The 25,908-nt window shown below is 47.9% G+C and overlaps 1 protein-coding gene across 2 annotated transcripts; it reads right to left on the bottom strand.

Annotated features, from left to right (window-relative positions):
* Positions 1 to 33: 33 nt before the first annotated feature.
* PIK3CD (phosphatidylinositol-4,5-bisphosphate 3-kinase catalytic subunit delta) lies at positions 34 to 25,389 on the bottom strand. Of its 2 annotated transcripts, none has more exons than XM_077249640.1 (23): positions 25,284 to 25,389; positions 13,022 to 13,191; positions 12,551 to 12,779; positions 12,235 to 12,455; positions 10,230 to 10,409; positions 9,718 to 9,858; positions 9,550 to 9,639; positions 7,668 to 7,886; positions 7,489 to 7,585; positions 6,349 to 6,479; positions 6,214 to 6,264; positions 4,555 to 4,722; positions 4,342 to 4,463; positions 3,933 to 4,076; positions 3,759 to 3,858; positions 2,775 to 2,953; positions 2,581 to 2,690; positions 2,415 to 2,493; positions 1,754 to 1,921; positions 1,548 to 1,671; positions 1,313 to 1,458; positions 1,027 to 1,159; positions 34 to 897 (listed from the first exon to the last, which is right to left on the bottom strand). In XM_077249640.1, exons 2-23 carry the CDS (start codon positions 13,160 to 13,162, stop codon positions 760 to 762), a joined length of 3,111 nt encoding a protein of 1,036 aa, XP_077105755.1. In that variant the 5' UTR covers positions 13,163 to 13,191; positions 25,284 to 25,389; the 3' UTR covers positions 34 to 759. The 2 variants fall into 2 exon arrangements, with proteins under 2 accessions (XP_077105755.1, XP_077105754.1); XM_077249639.1 differs by lacking the exon at positions 25,284 to 25,389 and adding an exon at positions 24,984 to 25,255.
* Between the last annotated feature and the right edge of the window lie 519 nt (positions 25,390 to 25,908).

The raw sequence follows: 25,908 nt of genomic DNA, 5'->3' as shown, positions 1-25,908 counted from the left end.
TTTCCGCGCAGGATGCCCGTCTTCCCAAACACGTACAATGTCCACATTTATTAACATAATTACACGGGAAGGTGTTTATTGCAACCAATGCTTCAATACGAGCTGCTTCTGGTCAGGGGCCATTTAAAAAGCTGAGAACTACAGGTAGTCTATATGACAACATGACATCAGTGTAAGATCTGCCGCGTATGGGCCGGAAGTCTCTAGACCAGTGCTCTGGACATGAAGCTCTCCGGCTGTTTCACTACAACTCCCAGCATGATTTGCACAGACAGAGCTGTAGAGCCGCAGGTTGCAGATCTCTGCTTTAGCGCAATCTCAGTGCAACCAGCTTGGAATGAGAAGATACTTATACACACCAGTTCTCAAAGCTCCGGGATCTGTGCGGCGAGAGCTGGCGGCCAGGAGATGTAAGGAGCCGTCGTTAGTCACCGACCGACACAAGACGATGAGAATCTTACAGGAGCCTCATGCTGGAGGAAGCCGTGTGCTGTAGAGATGGACTAACATGCCAGGGCAGCTCGATCCTGCGGAGGGTGCAATCTTCCCCAAAGAATTCAGCATTGGCACAGCCGACGCCAAGAACCCGATGACGTCCAATAAGGAACATTACAAATGTCACCGCAATAAATCCCAAAAGTTTGTAGATTCAGATAGGAACGTATGACGAGACTGCGGAGTCTGCTATGGCAGAGCGCTCTCTTGTGCCTTTAGGATCCAAATATTGTATCTAAACCCAAGAAATCGTGTCCCTTTCCATCACTGTCTGTTGTCTTTGGACACAGTGTGAGCAAACCAGTTCACTTTGGTCTTCCAGCTTTCTCGCAGCGCCTCGTTAAACTTCACCCGAAACTGCTTCAGTGCATCGTCGTCGTTCTTCCCAAGCGCTAAAGAGTCCTGTCGAAGAATAAGAAAGGCGGCTGAGATAATGTAATAAAAAGGAACATCATTTCAGGTAGCCTGCAGTGTAAAGAATGGAGGTTATCGTTTTTTTCTCATTGTGCCCACGGCTTTTCATATATATACCTTAAGATACTGGATGTCCTTAGAGCAGGTAAGTTCAGGTAAGCCGGCCGCTTTCATCAGTGCAAACAAGTTCAGGAAGAGCGCGCCGTGGCATCGGAGGATGGTGTACGCTTTTTCACAGTAATCCCGGAACCTGCATGACCAGATGATGGAGAGTTATTATAAGCTGCCGTTGGATTTCTGCCCCAAGTGTCGCTGGATGTAGCAGGGCTGAGCGTCTCCTTGCTGCCAAATCCCGGAGCAGCAGACATGTATACGCTGCCACCATGACATCGGATATTCTCACCTCTCAAACTTTTCACTGTTGTTGGTTTTCCCCTGTTGGATAACGTGCACGAAATCGTACGTCAGGATAAAGGGAACGCGTTCACGGTTAAAGCCAAATTTGGTTTTAAAGTTACCAAGGAAGTGACCAAAGTCTATGTGGAATAGCTGGAATATAAAAATGAATTAATTGCATGCTGTCGCTCAGTAATCGTTGCACAGCATCGCTGGACGGGAGCGGTGCGGATCGTCATTACCTGCCCAGTTTCTCGTATCATGATGTTGTCGCTGTGACGGTCCCCAATGCCCAGAACATACGTTGCTACACAGTAGCCAGCACAGGACAGAGTGAACTCCTCAATGGCTCGGTCCAGAGCGTCACTATCAGACGAGAGAGCAGGGAGTGACCGGTCAGGGATGGTCACTGCTAGGTCACTAGTACAGTGTGGCTGCTGACACTCACCCAGGATTCTTGCTCTTTAGCCAGTTTAGCAGGGCGTCCTTATTGAAAGCTGCAGTGGCTGCCATGTTACTTTTATTCCGCTGAATGTTGGCAATGGTGTCCGACTGCATGACCACTTCAATAAGACCAGTCTTGTCCCCTGTCGATAGGCAGCCGTAAGGAGTGACCCTGTGCAGAGCCATGAAGGATTAGTATTGGTTTGCAGGGCTGTAATCTCTAAAATTGTCCACAAGGTGGCGCCGTGTTCAGCTCCCAAGCAATAACATAACTCCATATACGAGTCAATCACAGTAATTGGTATACAGCTCATTGTAGGGGTAGGCGTGGGGGGCTACATGTATAACCAGTCACACAGCAGTGCGGCATTCCATTTAGGAAGGAGACCATTAACATTAATGAAACTGCACTTTTTTAAAAAAATTGAAAAAGTGACATGGGTAAAGCCAACACATTTGCAACTCGGACCCAGGTCACAATGCGACACCATTTGTCACCATTACATGTGATGTCACATTGCAACACAACACGTCACAGCCTAATGATTGGCCATAGTGTTACATTGTGACACGTGACTGTCAGACATGATGGTGGCTCCCCACTAAGACCGCCATTACTAGGTTGTTCATGGCCTTCACTGACCACTACGGCTCCTTGTACTCACCGCAGGTCCAGTCCTTCCTTCTTCCACAGAACATCCATCAGTTTGATCATCTGCAGGGTCAGCATGTCCTGCCGCAGATCTGCAGAAATCAACATTTGTTCTGGAGACGTTTCTACCCACAATAAATCCTCTGTAGAACATCTTCACTTGTGACACCAGATCTTACCATCTCCGTTCTTAAAGATGATGCCGACCCGGCTCCCGCCCCGCATATCGTTGTTGTACACAATCCAGAGAGGCTTCATCTTGGATTCCATGAAAGTGCAGAGCTCCACACTGGTAAAAAGAGGGACACAGGGGTCAGGGGTGTCCCCTCCACCTATGGCCGCCCCCTACACACCCTGCCCGCAGTGGACTCACCACACGTCTGTGAGAATGAGGTTTGGGTCCAGCGGCGAGTAGAGATGGGACAGCGGCTCCAGGTAGGTGTCCTGCCTCATACACATGTGCATGGCTTCTTTGGCCTGGGGCTTGTTGGTCTTCTGGACGCTGGACCTCACAAAGTCATTGAGACCTTTCAGCTTGGACAGAGCCTCTCCCTGCAGCAAGAGTTAGATCGAGCATCACAGACCGGACACAACTACGGCCATGTTCACAAAGGCGGACACAACTACGGCCATGTTCACAAAGGTTTGTTGTTTTTTTTACATCAGTGTTTCTAAAACGCAGGTGTACTTTCATATAATTTTGTTAGAACACATTCTTTCTTGCATTTTTTTTTCCCAGTGTGATTTTTTTGATGCCGCTTTATTTATACCGCCGTATTATAAAATTGAAAAAGTCATCAAAAACGGAGGCAAAAAAAAAGTGGAGCAACAGGGTGGGTTTTTGGTTTGGTTTCCACTGCCAAAATGGATTGATGTGCAGAAAATGCACCAAAGAATTAACATTATGGTTTCACGGACGTGTTACATGTACAGAAAAAAAAAAAAAAAAAAAAAAAAAGTGTGACGTGCGCTATAGGCGTATTGTCTCATTCTAATGCATGGGAAGCTTGTGGCAAGCAGTCCTTGGTGTGGATTGTGGCATATCATCTGCTCCAAAGATTGCATAAAAGCAAAATAAAGTGTGTGAACAAACCCCAACTACAGAGAGCAAACTTCTAACAATCTTGGATACGACGGACGCTCAGTGGCTAGACGACAGCTACTGCACGGGGGTGATGGCTGCCATCTTGGTGTCTGGAGGGATCTCTCCAGGTTTCCCAGACATTACAACTCCTGAGGGGGATTATTCTCTGCACCCGTCGCTTTTGGGGCAATATAAATGCAGATCACTGGGTCTCTGTGCACTTTGATTTTGATGTGGATCTTTGCAAAATATAGATACAAAACCAGCCAGTACCTGCTTCATCAGGACCTTCATGTGATAGTTGCTGCCCCTGCAGTAAGCTTCAAGGATGAGGCCAAACCTCAAGGCCACTGCCGGGACATGCATCTCCGATCTACAAAAAAATACGGACGGTTCATTGCCAGCGGGATAACCCCGGGGTTCCGCAGTCATTGTGCAGTCACTTACCTAAGGTGCCAGAATAAGAAGTGCCCAATCTTGCGGTTGATCAGCGCCCTCTCCAGGAGGAACGTCGTCAGCTCACAGTCCAGGTAAGATTCATATTTCAGAACTTGCACCAGTTGGAGGAGATACTGACAAAGCTCCTCGTTCCTGCGCAGAAGAAGGGAGATCGCAGAGTTACTATTGTAGGGGGCAGGGACACCTCATCCTGTCCTGGATTATTTCCAAAATCAAAGACACTCTACAAAGCGTCCTAGGACCCTCGCACACAGAGGAACCGGGGGGCTGCTCTTACCAGCAACACTAATGAGGAAGGGAGTTGTGAGACTGCCACATATAGATGTCTGACCACTCCATTCCCAGTGCACAGAGCCCGTCGGTAGGGTCCATCGCACCCCTCAGGGTCTGTACTCACGTTAGCTTTTTCAGGCAGCTCATAGTGAACGATCCCACGTGTCTATCAGGGAAGTTGAAATCTAGTAACTCCAGGGCGGTGAGGACGGGCAGCTCCGACCACGTCTGCAGCAGATACACCATCTAGTAGAGAGGCGAGGAGACATAATCTATAGGATCTATCCTGTGTAATTATAAGGGGGCACATTACATGACCAGATCGTGCTGTGTGCACCTGCGCCACATCCTCGTGTTTGCTCCACTTGGTGGTGAGCAGCAGTTTGGGGAGGGCCTCCGGGTGGCGCTCTTTAATCTCATGACGCAGTTTCCACACCAGCTCCTTTTCGTGCTCGTACAGCTCGGCTTGGCCTTTCCGGTCCACTATCTCCAGGAGCTGCTGACGCTGTAAAGGACAAGACGAGACACCTGCTGTTTGTCAGCTCTTAACAGCGTCCCAGATCTTGTGAGCGGAGACGGCGCCCATGTGGGGGTCCGGTCACATGGACTGCAGGGACACAAAACCACAACACGCGGTGCGAGCACTCGGGGGCTGCAGCCGCTATAATGGGCTCTGCCGGGACTCAGCAATAGCATTGGAGAACACAGCACAAGACTCAAACTAGAGACCCCAGGGGTAAGAGAGTAATTCAGGAGCGAATGCAGATTGCTACAATGTGCGAGTCTGGTAGTTATCGCTATTCCCTTCACTGCTGAGGTTTTACCAAATTTCCCTGTTTTGAAATCAGACAAAGTTTAAAGTCCCCCTCCCCCATGTAGATTTATCCTAAGTACAAAGGCCAAAAAAGGGGAGATTAATGACTAGATCCATGTAGTGGATATAGCTCTGCTGCACTGATACAAGGCCAAGCGCCCAATTATAATCCTGGTGCTAATTATCGATAATGTGACTGCCAGTAGCCACCACTAGAGGGCGCTCACTACATACAGATGTATACAGCCACCACTAGAGGGCGCTCACTACATACAGATTTATACAGTCACCACTAGGGGGAGCTCACTACATACAGATTTATACAGCCACCACTAGAAGGAGCTCACTACATACAGATTTATACAGTCATCACCACTATGGGGAGCTCGCTACATAGATTTATACAGCCACCATTAGAAGGAGCTCACTACATAAAGATGTATACAGCCACCTCTAGAGGGAGCTCACTACATATAGATTTGTACAGCCACCACTAGATGGAGCTAACTACATACAGATTTATACAGCCACCACTAGAGGGAGCTCACGACATACAGATTAAGTCTAGTGATGAGCGAGTATGCTCACTATTCAAGTTTTCTGAGCATGCTCAGGTGGTCTCCAAGTATTTGGGCGTTCTAGAAGATTTATTTTTTGTCACCGCAGCGGCATGATTTGCAGCTGCTAGACAGCCTGAATATATGTGGGAATTCCCTAACAAACAATCCCCACATGTATTAAGGCTGTCAAGCAGCCGCAAATCATGCAGCAGCGGCAACAAAAACTAAATCTTCTAGCATGCCCAAATACTCGGAGACCATGCATGCTCGGGGAAACCCAAGTAAGGAGCAAACTCGCTCATCACTAATTAAGACAGATTTACAACAGAAATAAATACAAAGCAAGTGTGCTCCCCCTAGTGGTTGCTGCAAACAATGAAAATGTCATTTTACTCGATGGGTGTGTAATACAATAAAATACATAATTGGTTTTATACAGTGAATTTTCACAGTTTAATATTCTATGTAATCCACTATGAAAATACAGGGTGTATTGTCAGTGTTCCCATTTGAAGGAGCATTACCCCTTTCACCTGCCCTAGAATAGCGCTGGTTACTGAGACTACTTATACCCACAACCCAGCGCCCTCCAGTGAGAGTCTGTGGCACACATGCCCATTACCTCATCGGCTGTGGCGTTACACACTTCTCCTAGTCTGCCCAGCTCAAGTATCTAAAGGCAAAATGGAATAGACAGAAGTGTTAGGGTGGATGACGGGCGAGAAAATCTCAGAATCTCATTGACTGCGCCACTTACTTTCTCAATAGAGGGGTAGTACATGGGATAATCGGACATATTGATAAAGCTGATCTTTAGGGTAGCAGCACTTTCTGTATTCGGGTTACACTGAACGGTTCCCATTGGGTTTAGCAGTTCTCCCTTTTCATCTATGGTACAAAGCAGAAAACACCGAAAGAGGAGATAGGGACAGAAATATTAGTAGGAAATCTGGAGTGATGTCATTACAATTTATAGCAATGGCGGACGCATTAAGGGGATAAAAAAAAAAAAACACGGCCTAATTCCCAGTTCTAACTTATCCCCAGGGAACAGTTCTAACAAACACGGACCATCCAAAATGGACAACCCCTTTAAGAGTGACCTAAGAAGACGACAGATCCAGACTTTTTTTTTTTAATACAATAGATAAACTACATCATCATAAAAATCAAGTACATATAATACAGAGGTCATGCAGATAGCAAGGAGGAACAACCAAAACGGAGGGGCAGACCGTAACGCTAGATAGGGTAATAAGACACCCAGTGTGGATCAATATAATAAAGTACCCACTATGTATATACGACTGGACGAATGTGGAGAAAGTGCTGGTGCATGGAAAATGAGCCAAAAGAGATCAGGTGTCTTAGTAAATTCTATCTGTAAATGCCTATCAATTGTATCTCTGCCATGTCACAAGGGTACAAATTGCCACTTACCCATATCTAAGTAAAATGGAGTGCCCGACGCGCGTATCGCCATGGCTTTCTCACCTTATTTAATATGCACCAGCACTTTCTCCACATTCGTCCAGTCGTATATACATAGTGGGTACTTTATTATATTGATCCACACTGGGTGTCTTATTACCCTATCTAGCGTTACGGTCGGCCCCTCCGTTTTGGTTGTTCCTCCTTGCTATCTGCATGACCTCTATTATATGTACTTGACTTTTATGATGATTTATTAACAAAATGTTTGTTTTAATTCTACTTTGTGGTTTTTGGTTACTCCGTTGTTATCTTTTGTTTGGATTTTTTTTTGGTAGCTATGATATCACAGATAGTCCATCTTATAGCCTATCATCAGCGATACACAGACACAATGAGAAACTACACCATCATCCACAGATGATGGGCGATCAGGTATCTGTACTGCGATGAGTGAGGGGATTACCTGGAAAGGACGACCACATGCAGAGAGAGTAGTCCCCGTATTTCAGCATGTCCTTGTAGTCGAACAGCATGGTGTTCACCCACGCGATGGGGTAGTCCTGAAGGCAACAAGGACACATGGGAATTGCAGGTATGAGGAACACAAGAACGGAACAAGCAGCACAGTATTACAACTCTCACCGTTTTCTTAGACTTCTTTTTAGTGGACTTGGCTTTTTTGGACTTGTCGACAGCATATAGGGCGAGACTGAGACGGGTCATGCGGGGAAGGTCACAAATGTTGATGTCAAACTCTAGAGGCTGAAACCATTGAGGATCTGAGGAGGCGTTGACTTCACTACTGGCCACTGTCTTACAGAGGAGCTCACTGCCGTGATAGAGGCCGCACTGGACCAGCAGCTGCGAGAAAACACAGGAGCTCAGAACATGGAGGAGCCATTATATAACAGGACACGGCGAAAGGAAAGAGTGCAGCTCCGGAGTATAATACAGGATCAGTAATGTAATGTATGCATACAGTGACTGCACCAGCAGAATAGTGAGTGCAGCTCTGGGGTATAATACAGGAGGTAACTCAGGATCAGTAATGTATTTACACAGTGACTGCACCAGCAGAATAGTGAGTGCAGCTCTGGAGTATAATACAGGATGTAACTCAGGATCAGTAATATGCAAATTGCCTCTTCTGAGAAAAAGAGGACTTAAACTCTACAGCGCCACCTATTGGAAGTAGCGATCCTACAAGTCACAATCAACCCTTTAACGAGTCGTACAATATGACTTAGGATAAAAGCCAAATCAGTATCTCAATTCGCAGACACGGTGTTTCGGGCTGTTGGCCCTCGTCAGTGCGAAGCATGAGAACTGATTTGGCTAGGTGAGAGGCTCTGGACATGGGGTCTAAGGGGTATCGTTTCTCCTTATGGAGAGTGACATACCATCTCTGGCTTGTCAAGGTAAGGAGGCTTATTTGCCGTACAATGCTCCTCTGGGAATTTAAATATGCAAATTGCCTCTTCTGAGAAAAAGAGGACTTAAACTCTACAGCGCCACCTATTGGAAGTAGCGATCCTACAAGTCACAATCAACCCTTTAACAAGTCGTACAATATGACTTAGGATAAAAGCCAAATCAGTATCAGGAGCATTGTACGGCAAATAAGCCTCCTTACCTTGACAAGCCAGAGATGGTATGTCACTCTCCATAAGGAGAAACGATACCCCTTAGACCCCATGTCCAGAGCCTCTCACCTAGCCAAATCAGTTCTCATGCTTCGCACTGATGAGGGCCAACAGCCCGAAACACCGTGTCTGCGAATTGAGATACTGATTTGGCTTTTATCCTAAGTCATATTGTACGACTCGTTAAAGGGTTGATTGTGACTTGTAGGATCGCTACTTCCAATAGGTGGCGCTATAGAGTAAAGTCCTCTTTTTCTCAGAAGAGGCAATTTGCATATTTAAATTCCCAGAGGAGCATTGTACGGCAAATAAGCCTCCTTACCTTGACAAGCCAGAGATGGTATGTCACTCTCCATAAGGAGAAACGATACCCCTTAGACCCCAGGATCAGTAATGTAATGTATGTACACAGTGACTGCACCAGCAGAATAGTGAGTGCAGCTCTGGGGTATAATACAGGATGTACCCCAGGATCAGTAATGTAATGTATGTACACAGTGACTGCACCAGCAGAATAGTGAGTGCAGCTCTGGGGTATAATACAGGATGTAACTCAGGATCAGTAATGTAATGTATGTACACAGTGACTGCACCAGCAGAATAGTGAGTGCAGCTCTGGAGTATAATACAGGATGTAACTCAGGATCAGTAGTATAATGCACGTACACAGTGACTGCACCAGCAGAATAGTGAGTGCAGCTCTGGAGTATAATACATTACTGATCCTGAGTTACATCCTGTAAGTGTTGAGTGATTCTTTCTGTAAATTTTAACATGGTGGTCTCATTGTCATTTCCTATGTCCATGTTTGCAGTGATACAGATCTGTGAATAATAAACTCATTAAACAAGATATAAACATTATTATTTTTGTCTTCTCACTTTTAACCCGTCGTCGGCGTTGACATTATATCCATGTAGGAGCTCGAACACGAACGGCCTCTCCAGTTTCCATAGTGAGCACTGATGTGGCTGGGAAGGAAGATGAAGGCATAAAATTAGAACCCTTTTGTTATTTATTCCCCTCGCTCCTCGTCGCTGACGTCCCACCTTCTTTGTTGGTAGCGGCGGCGGCTTGTGCCGTAGTTTGGAGCCCATGATCGCGCCTCCCTGCTGGTCCGGTAACGTGGAGGAGATGGGGACGAGGGTGAGGTGAGCGGTGGAGGTGGACTGCAGGCAGTAACTGATGTGCTGGAACACGGGAAACCATTGGTGGCGGTAACAAGATTGAATCGACTCAATTGGGCACAGAAAATACTGTTCTAACTTTTCTTATACACTTTGTACATGAACTTTTCCTCTGCTTGCCATCAGTGAACAGAAACGTTCCCGTTTACAATTGGAGGACGATAACTCGGTGACAAGACTGTGGCCTTATATCAAGGGAAGCATGGTCGTCTTGTGTGGGCAGAAGGAGAAGATTTCCTGCCTCTGGTTGTATATAGGGGGTTTTTCATCGCTCATAACAAGCAGAGATCTTTAAAGACTATTAGAAAATGGCAGAACTTTTCCTGACACAATGTTGCAGGATGGTGACGCATAGGGCAGACACGTGCTCTTACTTTGAACTGGCACAGCGGGTAGTTTCCGTAGATGTAGTCCAGAATGCCATTGACCTGCAGGATGTAATCCTCCGGGCGCCCCGGACACTGCTGACCCGACACGTTGGACTTTTTCCTTAGAGCCATACGGATAATGGAGAGAGGAAAGTCCCGAGGAGACACTTGTAGTGTGAAGCTCTCCTGAAAAATACAATGGCTACAATTAAAGGGGTCCCGGACAACATGTTCCAGGACACTGACAAACAGCACATCCTATCTCAGCGTCATGATCCGCTTAGTTCATTGACGATGCCACAAATACGAGCAGAATAAAATATTGCCAGTCTCCAACTGCAATGAGCTGGCGCTGCGGGGTCTCAGAATAAGGCATTGTAAAGGTGCAGGGATTGAGGGGGCAGAGTGCGGCCCCCTACAGCCTACCATCCCCATTTGTGTAGAGATCTGCCTTTCCATTATTTAACCAATAATGATGCAGACAGTGCAAAAGCAAAAACGTTCTCCCATTGTTTTTTGTGGGTTTTGTTTTTACAACTGATGTCATTGTGCGGTAAAATAATTCTCAATTTCCGGGTGATTATGACGATACTACACTTCTATTGTTTATGCGTTATTTTAGTGGCTTAATAACAAATAAACAATAAAAGCAGCATGAACGTATTTGTTTTTACTACTTTTCACTATTTTTTAGTCCCCTTAGGGGACTTGCCCCGCCGATCTTTTGCTTGTTCTATATATTACGGCACTTCAATATTGCAACAAAAAGTAGTAAAAATTATTATTTCCTTTCCAGTCCGGCCTGTGGCTTTATCAGAGTACTAGGAGGGCAGTAACGGGAGGACTTTAGCAGTTCTACGACTGCCATTGCAACCCATCAGTAGCCCGTGATTGTGCTATTGGATGCCAATAGATGCCAAGAGATTGACAGCAGCATTTCAATGGTTAAACAGCAGCGGAGCCATTATAAGAAGGTGCCAGCTGTACAGCCACAGCCCTGCCAGGATGTAGGATTGCATTCTGGGAAGGGGTTAAACCTACAGAATTAGTCATTAGTTTTTGATCAGAAGGGTCAGACTCCTCCTGAGCTCCCGACCCATCAGCGCAATTAAGGCTACTTTCACACTGGCGTTAACTGCATTCCGTCACAATGCGTCGTTTTGCCGAAAAAACGCATCCTGCAAAAGTGTTTGCAGGATGCGTTTTTTCACCATTGATTAACATTAAGCGACGCATTGTGACAGATTGCCACACGTCGCACCCGTCGTGCAACGGATGCGTCGTGCAGTGGCGGACCGTCGGGAGCAAAAAACGCTACATGTAACGTTTTTTGCTCCCGACGGTCCGCTTTTTTCGACCGCGCATGCGCGGCCGGAACTCCGCCCCACCTTCCCCGCTCCTCACAATGGGGCAGTGGATGCGCTGGAAAAATGCATCCGCTGCACCCGTTGTGCGGCGGAGACAACACTAGCGTCGGGGACCTCGGCCCGACGCACTGCGACGGACCGAGCCCGACGCTAGTGTGAAAGAAGCCTAAGAGGCCACTTCTTCATAGTTTACCCATTGCCTTAGTACAATAGTGGCCGCACCAGGTACTGCACATGGATAGGGCGGTCCCGACCCCCGTCAGTGCCAGGCGCGGCTTGCCCCGTCAGTGCCAGGCGCGGCTTGCCCCGTCAGTGCCAGGCGCGGCTTGCCCCGTCAGTGCCAGGCGCGGCTTGCCCCGTCAGTGCCAGGCGCGGCTTGCCCCGTCAGTGCCAGGCGCGGCTTGCCCCGTCAGTGCCAGGCGCGGCTTGCCCCGTCAGTGCCAGGCGCGGCTTGCCCCGTCAGTGCCAGGCGCGGCTTGCCCCGTCAGTGCCAGGCGCGGCTTGCCCCGTCAGTGCCAGGCGCGGCTTGCCCCGTCAGTGCCAGGCGCGGCTTGCCCCGTCAGTGCCAGGCGCGGCTTGCCCCGTCAGTGCCAGGCGCGGCTTGCCCCGTCAGTGCCAGGCGCGGCTTGTCCCGCGCTTCTTACCTCGCTACCCTCGAACTTGACGTTGATCATCAGGGTCTTGCTGCTCTGAGTCTTCGCGAACACTTTGGAGGAATGCTCCAGCTGGAGAGGAAAGTTTGACTCCATCCAGATGTCCCAGTTCATGTGCTGCCGCCGCAGAGCGGTTTCCTCACAGACCTGGCGCATTTTGCTGCGGAAATCGTTGACTTCTGGATCATTTAGAGAGTCAAATTCATGAAGACCTGGAGGGTGGATTACAGTGAACACATGCAGCTGTACAAGGGGAGAGTCCTAAATATTGCAGAGACCTGTCCCCAATCCCACCTCGCCCTCCTACCTTTGCCAATCAGCAGGCTTATTTGGGAATTGAGTAACTTCTCGGCCCGATCGCCCTCCCGGGCCACGAGCCTCAGGACTGGCAGGAAGGGCTGGATGTCACACAGGCGCCGCTGCTCATCCTCCAGCTCCTGCTGCTCGGCTGTCTGATTGATGCAGGTGAAGACATAGGACGAGGGGGAACCAAGGGTGTGAAAGAGCGGTTCCTGCTGCGCCCGTTGCCATAGTAACTGCCGCAAATGAGTAAAAAGGGGGTCAAAATAATCTGAATACAAAAAGGACAATAGGTGTCACATTGAAATGATGCAAAAATTCCCATCACGGTGCAAACTGAGACTGGACACCAGAGATAAGTGGAGCCAAATCCATCCTGTAGCCGCTTATCCCTCCCTGCAAGTGACCCACACACCACGCCTGTCTCATTTGCAATTACAAAGCAAAAATGTGTGCAGATGGGAGTAGTAGTCCTCACCTTCTTGATATTTCCGAGGCTGGCACTGCATGGCACAGGAAAGTTGAGGTAAATGCCAGACGGTAGGAGGAAATCCACCAAAATGCTCTGCTTCTCCTCTTTGGCCCAGAAGTCCACCGGGCAGTAAACTCCAGGCGGCATCCTACCCTGCGGCTACCGCCCCACCGGCCCTGCGGAGAGAGAAATCACCAGTGATTGTACAGTGGGAACATTACATGCAGAACCAGAGACGACGCCCGGCCCAATAACACCTCACCCGGGCGGCTCACCCATGGTCACCGCACCCAAGGCCATCTATAGCTCTGAGGATGTATACGGGCAGAGCTGCTGGACCAGAGTCTGGGAAAGCTGGGTAGTGTTATTGTTGCCATTTTTGGGGGCTTAGTTTAGCCTTTAAGAAGCTGCACAAACATCCCAATGATGACGCAGACCATCACCGGACACCACAAACCATCTCAAGCTGATAATCCGAGCGGTCAGACCTGTCTGAGGATCCAGAGAAAGTCTGTCCCCCCACTGCCACCATCAGCAGGTATGTGATATTTCAGGTCTTAGAAACAATGAATGGGAAGAAGAAGAAAATTATTACACCGCCATATTAAGCATATAGTATGACCGCTACCAGCAGAACAGAAAGGTATACATCATGAGCGAATCAGCAGGAGAAATAAATGACGCCATAATGAGCATATAATATAACCGCCACAGCAGCTTCAGGAATTTAGTGAAGGACGTCAGACAATCAAAGGAAAACCTACTGCTCAAAACAACGCAGGGCTCGCGGGTCAGATCTACATGGATGAAAGGTTCAAGGTGAATAATTTGTGCTAAAATTAAATTGTACATTTTTTTGTCAATGGAAACCAAAGTCATCAACCAATGAGGGCCGGATCCTGGATCATCCAAAAATCAAAAGGAAAACAAAACAAAAACCAGCATACAGGCAAATCCAATTTGTGTGACATTTATCACTCAGCAGGGTGTGCGGCCCCCACAGCTGCGCTACGTCTGGACAGGATCCTGAAGAGCAAGTGGATTGTGTCCGGCCGGATCTCCCCCACATCTCGATCATGGCATTAGGGAGCTCCTGGACTCTGGCATTACGATGTCCTTCTGCACCCAGAGCTTCGCTCACTATTCTGCCGGAGGAGTCACCACCCTCCTATCCTTGTGTAATGCCCATGTCCTGGTATCTGCTCCATGGTATGGAGATTGTGCGAGCACACGGCAAATAAACCTTCTTGTGACCGGCACGTATGGAGCAGGATGACCGGTGCCACCTGAATGGGTCGCCGATACCAGTAGTGACAAGGACAAACACAAATCTAGAGAGGAATAAGTCACGAAGGAGAGAGGATTGGGGTCTGTCACCCGTCCCCTTTTGGGTGGTCTCGCTGTTGTCACTCTCATATGAGCCACACTCGGTGACGTGGATTGACAATCACTTCTGCTTTCAATTCTAAAACACTCAGTTTATAAAAGAAGACAAAGATCCAGTGTCAGCACAAGTCCAACAGTGCGGTGCCAGAGTACTGACGTGCCGGATCATCTACTCCTGACTTACTACGGTGTTTCTAGGACTAGATCATTCCCAATCGCCGGCCGCTGACGTCAGTGCCGGCCGCCTCCTCGCTGCTCCTCTGACTCACAGAGCAGATGTATGCCTGAAATCTGCAGAATTTTCGGCCAACTCGGGAGAAGCCGCGTGCGCACCGCATCCCTTCATCTGTAACTGCGTAAGAATCCTGACTCACGCCGTGAAGACGCTGACAGGGGAGCGGTGTACCGGCAGATGATCCCCTTACGCCGTCCTCCCGAATGGATCATACACTGTTTTATATCACCAACACATATCTAAAATGAGAGCGGATTCCACCTCAGTAAAACACAGAGGAGCTGCAGACGCTCTACAGAGGGCGCTCCTGGGAGCCTGTGCCCATGTGAGATCACCCCAGGGTGACTTCAACATCAGATCACACCTTCCTAGACTAACAGCTGTGGAACTACAACTCCCAGCATGTGCAGACAGCCACAAGTTGCATCCCTTCAAAAAGAATTCAGGTGAAAGCAGTTTTTAATGGCTTGCAAAGTCAATGGAACGGTGAGATCTACTAATTCTGCGCAGAGTCCGGCCGCTGACTGCAGAGATGGAATATTCACATTCACTGACAGCAGGCAGAGATCTTGGGTAGAGAGAGAACAAAATGAGAAATGGGAATAGGATGTACATCAGAAGGTTGAACGGCTCTCCATTGCTGGGAGTTGTTGCTGATGCCGACTATTTACATGTGGCAGGTAACAGTGTTCATCCTGAGCATCCTAGTTCATGAGGGTAATAGAGATACCAGGACTCTGTCCTGTGTGAATAGGTGGATTTTTCGGTGACAACTCCTTTAAACTGTCCACAGCAGAAGGTCTATAAAATCTGTAACATTCCCCCAAATGTCACATGACGTCACAATAAACAGTTTGGGGTATTTGCCCCTCGAATATCTGTACATGATTATAAATATTATATCCGATAAAGGAGCACTCGGGCCAAAACCGATGCCACATCTGACGCTGGATACGGTCGCAGCGAGAGCGGCTTTACACATTATCCCCATTGTAGAGATAGGTATTATTCCGAATATCATCTTTTGGCAATAGCTGCCCCCTCTGTGCCATCATTTCCCTTTCACCATTCTTCTAACTGAGGGTTTATGGCAAAGTCTGAAAAGCGAAGTGACTACGAGGACGCCAGATTGTCTCATTCCACAGAAGGCCATTCGATCAAACACCATGTCCGATTCCTACCAAAGTGCTTATATACCAAGTGTATCAACATCTCTGCTTGCTGTCAGTGAGTAAGAACATTCTTGTTTCCATCCAGAAGCACAAAACGCCTTCCTGACCCAATACTTATTACAGCTGAAGCTTCGTTACAACTGAACCAGTTGAAGGGTCTCACATAGGAGTCGCAGGACGGCCATGATGTGACCCACAGCCCGTTGGCCAAGAAAGTCGCAGCAATTTTATTAGAAATGGACTCTAAGTGGATATTGATGGCGATCACCTCAGCACAAGTCCCGAACGCCAAATAACGTCTCAGGGTAAGGACAGATATCACAGAAACGAGGCGGCACCCGAAAACCGTGGTGGTGTGTGGCCAATTTATTAAAAATAAATGCAAGATTTTGCAGGTGAAACAGCAGATTCCTGTCACAATCATGGGTCCATCCAGCAAGAATTCATCCTGCGACTGTTTAACCCTCAGATACACTGTAACAAACTGATATTAGGTCTTTAAATCTGGATAGAAACCTAATATTCTTACATTAGTTAGGGGTTTACATCCATGAAGCAGGAGGCTCAGGATGAACAGGTGCCACAGTATACTGCCATCATTGGGGATTATAGTACAGCAGAGGTGTCAGAATCCAGACCAGAACACAACGTTATAAAAAAACAAAAAACACCCAGTGCCACAAAAAAAAAAAAAGCTGGATGTTTAGACATGAAACCACAGGAGCCTGACGACAGCCGCCATGCTTCCCTCTCCAGGGTCCGGCATAGTCTAAACTCAATACTAGGCCGCATAATGTGAGGAGCCAGCCATGTCGCCCATAGCAACCAATTCTGATTCTGAAAGCTCAGCTTTCATTTCTTAACATGCTCAGGGACAATGAAAGCTGAGCTGTGATTGGTTGCTATGGGTGCCCGGTGACTAGTTTCTTAGAGCTGAGGCCTAGTGATGGTTCGATATGGCGCCATAATACGGCGCCGCTCACCAACACATGAATTCACACTTATAACCATAAAAACTGAATTTCTTCCTTCCCCCCCCCACGCCTGATTATTCTGGTGGTCTCTGCACACGGAGTGGCGACCAGTAATAGTTTTAAGAAATGATAAATATGAGGCTGAGGTATGAGGTACTTTGTGCCTCAGTATCAGCGATGCCTCCATTACGTTCCCGAGAGAACGTGGTTACACCGCACATGGTGACGCAACGCGCTTTTAAGGAACATTGGACGCTTCCCGTGAGTCGGCGGCGTCCGTTACAGACGGTATTTTTTTGATTAATGGCGGGAGGCAAAGTCAGAGCTACCGGGGGAAGCGAGCGCGCACACAGGCGCGGAGCTGTTCAGCCATTGTCTTCCTCAGCTCATTGTCAGGCGGTTTATGAACACGAAGAGGAATGTGAGATCAGTTACCTAACCGGGAAGCTGCAGAGCATCGCTCTTAAAGGGACAGCAAACAAAAAGCAAGACCATAAGAAATCAATATGGCTGACCATTTTAGTTCTATCCATTTCTGGGAAAGTCGAGTGACAACCAATATGGCCACCTTCTTTCCTGATTTACAGAAACGCCTAATTGAGTAGTCATTTCGAGGATGCGTCTCCACATAATTCTGCCGCTCCTCGGTTTCTTTCTGTTCTTGTAGCGTTTCTAAGACAGACATATTTTCATCCCCAACAACAACCGAAACTCAATTTCCAGCGCTGCCGGTTGTCAGAGCAGTGCATTGTGGGAGCTGAGACAACAGTTTAGCGCATCGATCACATGCCCGACAGCTGGGCGGGGTTAAATCTCCATCAGTTTCCAAGGGCAACCAGCAGAATTCTGTCAGCAGTGATGTGTGTAAATTGGGGGCAGCGAGGGGCGGTGAGGCCTGAAATAACTCAGAGCGGATAAGAAAATGGCAAATCAAAGGATTTAAAAAAATAAAATTAAAAAAAAAAAAAAAAAAAAAAAAAAAAAAAATCGCTCCAATGTTTATGACCATTTCACCCATGAAATGTTGTTAAAAGTGGAATTACGCTGCACAAGGCCGTAATTGTGACAAAAGAAAGCGTAAAAGGAGAAGTAAAAATGTAAAAGCAAAATAATCTGATCCTACAGCGAAAGGAGGAAGAAATTCACTTCTCAAAAATGGAATATAAGTATACATTAACTGCGGAGGAAGGAAACAAAAAGGACCTGGCGTCACACAACAGCGATGGAGTCCGCGTTAGCGGTACAATTCAAGCCCCGCCTCCAACCTTGTAATTTATAGTAGCCCCGCCCCTTTGTCGTCAGTTTCGTGCCACACAGCTATGCGGGTAAATGAGGACGGTGTAGGAGAAGCAGCCATTTTCTGATTAACTATGAGTATCAAAAGACACAGTGGGTACAGAAAGTATGCAGACCCCTTTAAGTTTTTCACTGTTTCGTTGCAGCCATTTGGTAAATTCAAAAAAGTTCATTTCTTTCTCATTAATGTAAACTCTGTACCCCATCTTAACTGAAAAAAAAACACAGAAATGTATTAATACATTTGCAAATATTTCTAAAGAAAAACTGAAAAGTGAGTGCAGCTCTAGAGTATAATGCAGGAGGTAACTCAGGATCAGTAATGTATGTACACAGTGACTGCACCAGCAGAATAGTGAGTGCAGCTCTGGGGTATAATACAGGAGGTAACTCAGGATCAGTAATGTAATGTATGTACACAGTGACTGCACCAGCAGAATAGTGAGTGCAGCTCTGGAGTATAATACAGGATGTAACTCCGGATCAGTAATGTAATGTATGTACACAGTGACTGCACCAGCAGAATAGTGAGCGCAGCTCTGGGGTATAATACAGGATGTAACTCAGGATCAGTAATGTAATGTATGTACACAGTGACTGCACCAGCAGAATAGCGAGTGCAGCTCTGGGGTATAATACAGAAGGTAACTCAGGATCAGTAATGTAATGTATGTACACAGTGACTGCATCAGCAGAATAGTGAGTGCAGCTCTAGGGTATAATACAGGATGTAACTCAGGATCAGTAATGTAATGTATGTACACAGTAACTGCACCAGCAGAATAGCGAGTGCAGCTCTGGGGTATAATACAGGATGTAACTCAGGATCAGTAATGTATGTACACAGTGACTGCACCAGCAGAATAGCGAGTGCAGCTCTGGGGTATAATACAGGATGTAACTCAAGATCAGTAATGTAACGTATGTACACAGTGACTGCATCAGCAGAATAGCGAGTGCAGCTCTGGGGTATAATACAGGATGTAACTCAGGATCAGTAATGTAATGTATGTACACAGTGACTGCACCAGCAGAATAGTGAGTGCAGCTCTGGGGTATAATACAGGAGGTAACTCAGGATCAGTAATGTAATGTATGTACACAGTGACTGCACCAGCAGAATAGTGAGTCCAGCTCTGGAGTACAATACAGGATGTAATTGTGGGTCACTAATATAATGTATTTGTTGCCTATCCCCTTTCTGCAGTGTCAGATTCTCTCCTGGCCGTGGGCCGCTCGGTCATACACACAGTACATTATATCCGGGGGGTTTTCATTGTCGTGTTTCATGTTTCCCCATTGTGACCAATCTCTGGTTTCACCAGATGTGAAACAATCTGTCCAGAAACCAAAGTTGTAACGATATCAGGGGCCATTGTGGTGCTATACATGTCCCGCCGGCCTCTTTATAAGCCACTACATTACATTATATGTGGATTTTGCACGCACTTCAGCCTGTGAACATGAAATAAATGGAGCGATACTTGCACCTATATTATCATTGTATCCCGTCTCCCCACTGACTGCAGCGGCCAAGGAAATCTACCTTTATCCTGACGGCGTCTCCGTCCCTGTAGGCAAATAGCCCAAAATACTGCAAATTAAATAGAGTTGTCCGGAATGGTTTCTGTATTGAAAAAATAGCGCCACCCCTGTCTGCAGGGTGTGTGGGGTACGGCAGCTCAGCCTCACTGATTTCAATGTAGCAGAGCTGCAGGAACAAACACACCCCAAGGACAGGGGCAGGATGGGTTTTGGAATGCAGCGACCCCATATAATATTGTATTCAATGGTATAGAAATGCCGGCCATTCCTGAGCCCACAGGGGTCATTATGTGGCTTTTGTGACATTGGCAAGAATTTTCCTTTACCGACCCCGACCCTGCTCACCGCTCATCCACACGCTGCACATTCTCTTCCCGATTGTACGGTCAGTAAAGAGGGAAGGATTTCAGCTATCGGAGACCTCAGTGGTTAACATCTACTTAAAGGGCAGAATCTATCACTACAGGGAGCATCAAACTGGACGTATTCCTCACATCTTCACTAATAACATTGTACAATTAAAGAAAAAAAACTAATACAAGATGAAATTAATAGAATAAAAATAAGATTAATACCGTACAATAGTGCACACCTACATTGTAGAAAATTTCAGACAAATCTGAATGTTTAAAGGGGATGATGTCCTGATCCTCATTCATCACCTGACCGCTGCAGTCAATCATTGGTTTCACTGGTCAGGTGATCTAAGAACATATCAGTATACCAGAGTGGCCTGAACTGGAAGTCACAACAGTTCAAGATCAGGAGTAGACCATCATTTATTATTTTAGTCTGTTGAGAAACTTTTACTTAGTGCCCAATTAATAAAACAAAAACAAAAAAAGTTCTGCCGCTTTCTGTTTCAATCAAATCAGTTTCAACATCTCTGCTGTCTATCAGTGTATGGAGACATTCTGGTTTGCTCCAAAATGCCAACAACATGCACTGTAGAAAACTAAGCTTTATTTCTATACAGCTGAGAGTTTGTTACATTGTGTCCAGTGTTACACTAGGTCTCTCCTGCATGGATACATTGTAACAGACAGATTTGTGCTGCTGGTACAGTACAACAAAGCATCAGCTGTGATCAGAATCGGGTCTTTACGACATTTCAGCCTTTGGAGTTAAACAACGTTTCCATTCACTGCCAGCAAGAAGAGAAACTGAACTTGATTGGAAGTGAAACCCGTCTGTAAGACAAGGTTATACTAAAAAGGTGTCCTGTGCACTGAGCAGGTGAGCAGCACAAGCCTCTCCCCTGTCCCTAGCGGTGCACAGAGCCCTGACACACTGTAACAAACCCTGAACCTGTGTCAGCTGGAGAGGCAGTCATATGGGTTAACCACGTGACTGCTGCCACCCTGCAGCCCATGGATGTGATGGCTGCGGTCATCCACTGGTTACGCCCGGACACCATGTGCAGCGGGTGCTGCCTTGAGAATTGAGGGGGTTAGGGTCCGCCGTGATGCCAGATTAGGCCATTTCAGCACAGCCAATCTCTTTAATATCGCCATATATTTGGGTAATATCCGGATATCTTCCTGCAGGGTCACAGAATGAAAAATCAGCAGAGTAAAAAGGCACAGACTGGATCCATTAGTCCATATAATTTCTGCAAGTATTGGGATTAGGCGGCGGGTATGAGGGACTGCGGTGAGCCCAGCCACAGACCTGACCCTAAAGTATGGAGGAAGCCCCCCACCAGTGATCCAAGAACACAGAAAACCAGATTCATGGAATTTCAACCAAAAAAATAAATAAATAAATAAATTAAAAAAAAAAAAATCACACGACTGTTCAGAGCCACGTTCAAGGCTGAATGGCACAGAAGGACCAATGTACTGATATGTAAAGGAGTGTCCACCTCTGTCTAGTGCTGGCTGCTGAAGGAGTTAACCGAGAATGACCGGAGGAGGAGCCCACACTCTGACCGGAGGAGGAGCCCACACTCTGACCGGAGGAGGAGCCCACACTCTGACCGGAGGAGGAGCCCACACTCTGACCGGAGGAGGAGCCCACACTCTGACCGGAGGAGGAGCCCACACTCTGACCGGAGGAGGAGCCCACACTCTGACCGGAGGAGGAGCCCACACTCTGACCGGAGGAGGAGCCCACACTCTGACCGGAGGAGGAGCCCACACTCTGACCGGAGGAGGAGCCCACACTCTGACCGGAGGAGGAGCCCACACTCTGACCGGAGGAGGAGCCCACACTCTGACCGGAGGAGGAGCCCACACTCTGACCGGAGGAGGAGCCCACACTCTGACCGGAGGAGGAGCCCACACTCTGACCGGAGGAGGAGCCCACACTCTGACCGGAGGAGGAGCCCACACTCTGACCGGAGGAGGAGCCCACACTCTGACCGGAGGAGGAGCCCACACTCTGACCGGAGGAGGAGCCCACACTCTGACCGGAGGAGGAGCCCACACTCTGACCGGAGGAGGAGCCCACACTCTGACCGGAGGAGGAGCCACCGCTTATCTGTCTTTCCCCGAGCTTCTTTCAGCTGATTTATGACCTCAGAGTTGAAAGCGGAGGGAAAATGTGTAAGAAACCGAAACAGTGTAAACTCCGAAACGTACATGTAAGCTAAAAGTAAAATTGCCCCAAAAGGTGGAAAGCCCCAATAAATACCCATCAGGGGGAAAAAAGTCAAATGTCCATTAGTCCACAATGACACAGATTATCATGTGCTGCGAGACAGCTGAGTGGGCTACGAGAGAGCCAGTGGATCATCGGAGTGGATCCCTTCCGGCTGTGTTCACACTTTGCGCTTTTGCAGATTTTTTTTCATGCAAATTTTCAGCTGCGTTTCACAGTACCAGCAAAGTCAGATTTCAAAAATCTCATGCACCTTGGGGTTTTCTATGATCTATCAAAGAGCTTGTTTTGTTTTTTTTTGCAAAATGCAGAATGTCACTTTCAGCGTTTTTCACTCCTTGGAAGCAATGGTTAGTGCAGGAATGCTGCAAAAAAAAAAAAAAAACGCAGCTATTGGGTTTTACTGCGGTTTTTGGTGCCAAAACCTGATGAAGTTGAATCCGATTTTTTTTTTTTTTTTTTTTATGCACTAAACTTTATCTGCAGGCACGAGAGACAAAACGTAACCTGACAAAAACGCAGTAAAAAAATGCAGCAAAACCTGCATTTTATAAGCAGCTTAAACTTAGCAGAAAAAACGCAACGTGTGAATAAAGCCTTTATGGTTCATACTGGACACAGACGGAGACTGTGCTGACAATCTAAACCATTATGCATGGGCACCGCTGGCAGCAACTCCTGATACCAGCGCCCTGAACCCAGCATATCAGTGCCCGCTAGAGATCAACATGTCTCAGGGCAACGATAGGCAGCACAACCCACCTACAACTGGCAGTAAATGCCAACCATGATATGTGCCAAGGTGACAGCCATCCCGGCAGAAAAAAAGCTAGTTGGGCTAAAGGGCACTCCAATTCTACGCAAGGAAAGCGTCACCAATGTCAAAGAATTGTACTGAAGATTGTGCTTCACTTCTCTGCCGGCTGTCAGTGAATGGAAACATTTCTGGACAATCCCTAGTGAGGTCTGGACAGCATTTTCCTGCACTGATACATTGTAGCAAACTGTCAGACCAGACAGATGTGCGCTCCTGAAGCAGGAAATTATACAGAATGGATACAATGTAACAAACCCTCAGCTGTCAAGAAAGTCACCATTCACTGACAGCGCACTAGTAACGATGATCTGTGCCCGCAGCAATGAAACGGTCATATCTGACCACAGTGACCACGCTCCTCCCAGAAAACAAAATGCCAAGTAGTGACCCAGCGCCACAATGCGGAACCTATAAGAGACCCTTAAGAATTAGGGTTCCACTTTAAGAAGTGTCTGAAAAATAAACATACGGCAAAGCTCCCATGCCAGGCGGTAAATCTGTACATGGATGGCAGGGGAGGGCACCGAATCAGATAGACATGTGGGTACCGGGATGCCAGGCAGGGCCGGGGTGATGGGTATACTAGAAGATAATGGAGCCCATTAATCAGTGCCAGGCGGGCACAGAACATAACTGCTCGGTAATTTAGCAGGGGATGAATGGCCCGGCGGCACAGAAGATCAGACGCCAGTCAATGAAGGGTGATCCATGCCAGCCTGCGCTGATTAGGCAGACAGATGCGCTGATTAGAGGCCGGGCAGGTTAATGCCAGTTACCGGGGAAGCAGGATAATAGGCTAAGCTGAAAGAGATGCCAGTGCGTGTGCTGCCAATGTGAGAACAGCATGTGTAAGTGGCAGATCAGGTGCCAGGCTGTGCCAGCGGGGAACTACAGCTCCACCAGCCATGTGCCATCACTGGCAGGTTACACCGAGACGACCGACGTGTACAATGCCAGACAAGGTGCCAGGTGTTAGCAGGTGATATCCAGCCAGTGGGCGGTAACATGCCAAGAGGAGGCGATAAACACGATTCACCAGCTACTGCCAGCAGGCAGAAGGGCAAGAGGCTACTGGGTGGCAGAACAGTCTGATAGCAGGAAACATGTAGGGTGACAGGAATCAGGTAAGGGGTGAAACAAGACAAAGAGTGGTAAGGCAGGAGGGTGATGCCAGACCAAGAGTGGGCATCGTGATGGGAGACGCCAGGCAGAAGGGGAACAATGTGATGGGTGATGCCAGGCAATAAATGCCAGTACAGGGTGCGCAGGGTGATGCCAAAAACTGGGTAGTTTGATGGGTGATGCCAGGCACAAGGGTGATGGTGGGTGATGCCAGGGACAGGGCGACAGGTGATACCAGGCACAGGTTGGGTAGTATGATGGGTGATGCCAGGCACAGGGTGATGGGTGATGCCAGGCACAGGGTGGGCAGGGTGATGCCTGATGCCAGGCACAGGGTGGGTAGTATGATGGGTGATGCCAGGCACAGGGTGGGCAGTGTGATGGGTGATGCCAGGCACAGGGTGATGAGTGAAGGGTCATGCCAGGCACAGGGTGGGCAGGGTGATGGGTGATGCCAGGCACAGGGTTGGCAGGGTAATGGGTGATGCCAGGCACAGGGTGATGGGTGATGCCAGGCACAGGGTGGGCAGGGTGATGCCAAGCACGGGGGGGGGGGCAGGGTGATGCCAAGCACAGGGACTGCAGGGTGATGAGTGATGCCAGGCACAGGGTGATGGGTGATGCCAGGCACAGGGTGAGCAGGGTGATGAGATGCCAGGCACAGAGTGAGCAGGGTGACGGGTAATGCCCGCAGACAGGAGCTCGGGTGTTTGCTGGGTGGTGACTGGGGCAGTGCAGACGGCGGCGGGTGGCTGGCATTGTGGCGGGCATGCGGCGGGCGGGCACCGTGTGACTGGCGGCGGAGGATGCGCGGTCTCACCTGCCTCCTCCCAGGCTCCGGCGCCGCGCTCCCCTCCGATCTTCTCCCCGTATCCCCCCGGCATTAACCCGTTATCTCCGGCTGTTCCTGGAGATGATGATGATGATGATGATGATGATGATGTCACCGGGCCGGGCTTGTACACCACGCTGCGCCGCCCTCCACGCTCCCAGAGCCGACGACAATCCCGCTGTTTTCCCGGTACAGGCCGGGCTCCAACTGCCGAGCATTTCCCATCAGAGGTGACAGAGCATCACCGGGGGCGGGGTCATTCTCTCCCAACCTATCACATACACTAACCATAGGAAGGGGCGGGGATTAGTGCCGTAAATGGGCGTGTCCGTGTGCTCACTTTCCTCCGCGGTGTCCTAAAGCCTCCATGTGTGTCGTGTTCGGTGATGGAGTATCCTGCATTGTGCCGGACCCTCAGCTGTGTGACTGCAGGCTCTGTGGCGTCATTACAAGGCAGTGCTAGAGCTGACCCACTGTATCCTACAGCTTCTTTGTTTTTCTCTTCATGGTGTTTACTGTATGGGTTAAATGTCTATTTTCCTAGATCAGTCAAACAAAGCGTGCTGCCTTAGTTACTTGACTGTATAGGAGTTGGTGACTCTAGGTTCAGCACCTGTTCACACTTAGTCTATGGATGTGACGGTCAGTTTTTTGACATTTATTTTCCTAGATCAGACCATTACATAGTAACAGAACTAAATATTTATGTTTTGTTTTCTTTTTTCAAATTTCAAATATTTGTTAACTTGGAAAATCTTTATCTTTGTTCCTTATATTGTTTAGCATGTTTTTTATTCCTTTTTTCTCTCTTTTTAGGATTGAACACTTGTCCTATATACTGCAGTATTCCTATACTACAACACATTACCCCCCAATCACATCACATGGGGGGTGCGATGGCTGCAGATATGAT

Source organism: Ranitomeya variabilis, chromosome 4, assembly GCF_051348905.1.
Source record: "Ranitomeya variabilis isolate aRanVar5 chromosome 4, aRanVar5.hap1, whole genome shotgun sequence".
NCBI lineage: Eukaryota > Metazoa > Chordata > Amphibia > Anura > Dendrobatidae > Ranitomeya > Ranitomeya variabilis.
Note: the sequence above shows the minus strand (reverse complement) of the source record. Positions and strands in the feature narration are given on the sequence as shown.

What these genes read in the sequence shown, in the direction of transcription:
- PIK3CD (XM_077249640.1), bottom strand. Translation starts at nt 13,162, where the DNA reads ATGCCGCCTGGAGTTTACTGCCCGGTGGACTTCTGGGCCAAAGAGGAG. An exon ending in AGCTGCCTGAAAAAGCTAAC is followed by an intron (nt 4,077 to 4,341) that starts GTGAGTACAGAC and finishes TCTTCTGCGCAG; the next exon opens with GAACGAGGAGCTTTGTCAGT. An exon ending in TGAAGGTCCTGATGAAGCAG is followed by an intron (nt 2,954 to 3,758) that starts GTACTGGCTGGT and finishes CTCTTGCTGCAG; the next exon opens with GGAGAGGCTCTGTCCAAGCT.